Raw genomic sequence first — 850 nt, 5'->3', positions numbered from 1 at the left:
CATCTTAAATAAAATTAAATGTTTACTTCATTTTTTTAGTTTGCTTTCACTGTGTTCATAGCATTAGATTTGTGCTGTGTAATTTCCATAAAGCGGTTTTGAAACCTTTTGTATGATTGCATTTAAAAACTGGTGCATGTGTAGTTTCACCTGTGGCAGTCAGTCCTTTTCATCTGACCATTCAGGTAACTCCCCTTCAGAGGAGTCAGAGGAGCGTGATAAGGAGCCGAGGACGTTGACCTATCCTGCGTACATCGCCAGCCTGCTGGACACGGGTGCAAAGCGTATGGCTGCCGGTGTCCGCATGGACTGCACCAGCCAGGGCCAGTGCCCACGTTCCTGCCACCTCTGCCACATGAGCCCGAGGGCAGCTCATGGGCGGCAGCAGTCTGAGCCTGTCCTGCTGCAGATTACTAAGGCTGCACCCATCTATGAATTAGTGTCCAACAATGAGACATACCAGGTGGGTACAGTGGGTTTTTTCTTTACACCCTCATAATTGGTGTCATCTTCTCTTATCCTTCTGAATTTAATGATTTCACTTGCTTGATTAAAGGAAACTTTGACTGTCCAATGTCCCTGTCACCCATCCATCCATCCATCGATTTTCTTCCGCTTATCCGGGACCGGGTCGCGGGGGCAGCAGTCTAAGCAAAGATGCCCAGACTTCCCTCTCTCCAGACACTTCCTCCAGCTCCTCCGGGGGAATGCCGCGGCGTTCCCAGGCCAGCCGAGAGACATAGTCCCTCCAGCGTGTCCTGGGTCTTCCCCGGGGCCTCCTCCCGGTGGGACATGCCCGGAACACCTCCCTAGGAAGGCGCCCAGGAGGCATCCGAAAGAGATGCCCGAG

General features: G+C 51.9%; 1 protein-coding gene across 1 annotated transcript in view; it reads left to right on the top strand.

Annotated features, from left to right (window-relative positions):
• astn1 (astrotactin 1) overlaps positions 1 to 850 on the top strand; it is a 448,006-nt gene that overhangs the window by 404,767 nt on the left and 42,389 nt on the right. The window contains 1 exon segment of the mRNA XM_020613364.1: positions 186 to 463. Coding sequence (XP_020469020.1) covers positions 186 to 463 — 278 coding nt within the window.

Source organism: Monopterus albus, unplaced genomic scaffold, assembly GCF_001952655.1.
Source record: "Monopterus albus unplaced genomic scaffold, M_albus_1.0 scaffold133.1, whole genome shotgun sequence".
Lineage (NCBI taxonomy): Eukaryota > Metazoa > Chordata > Actinopteri > Synbranchiformes > Synbranchidae > Monopterus > Monopterus albus.
Note: the sequence above shows the minus strand (reverse complement) of the source record. Positions and strands in the feature narration are given on the sequence as shown.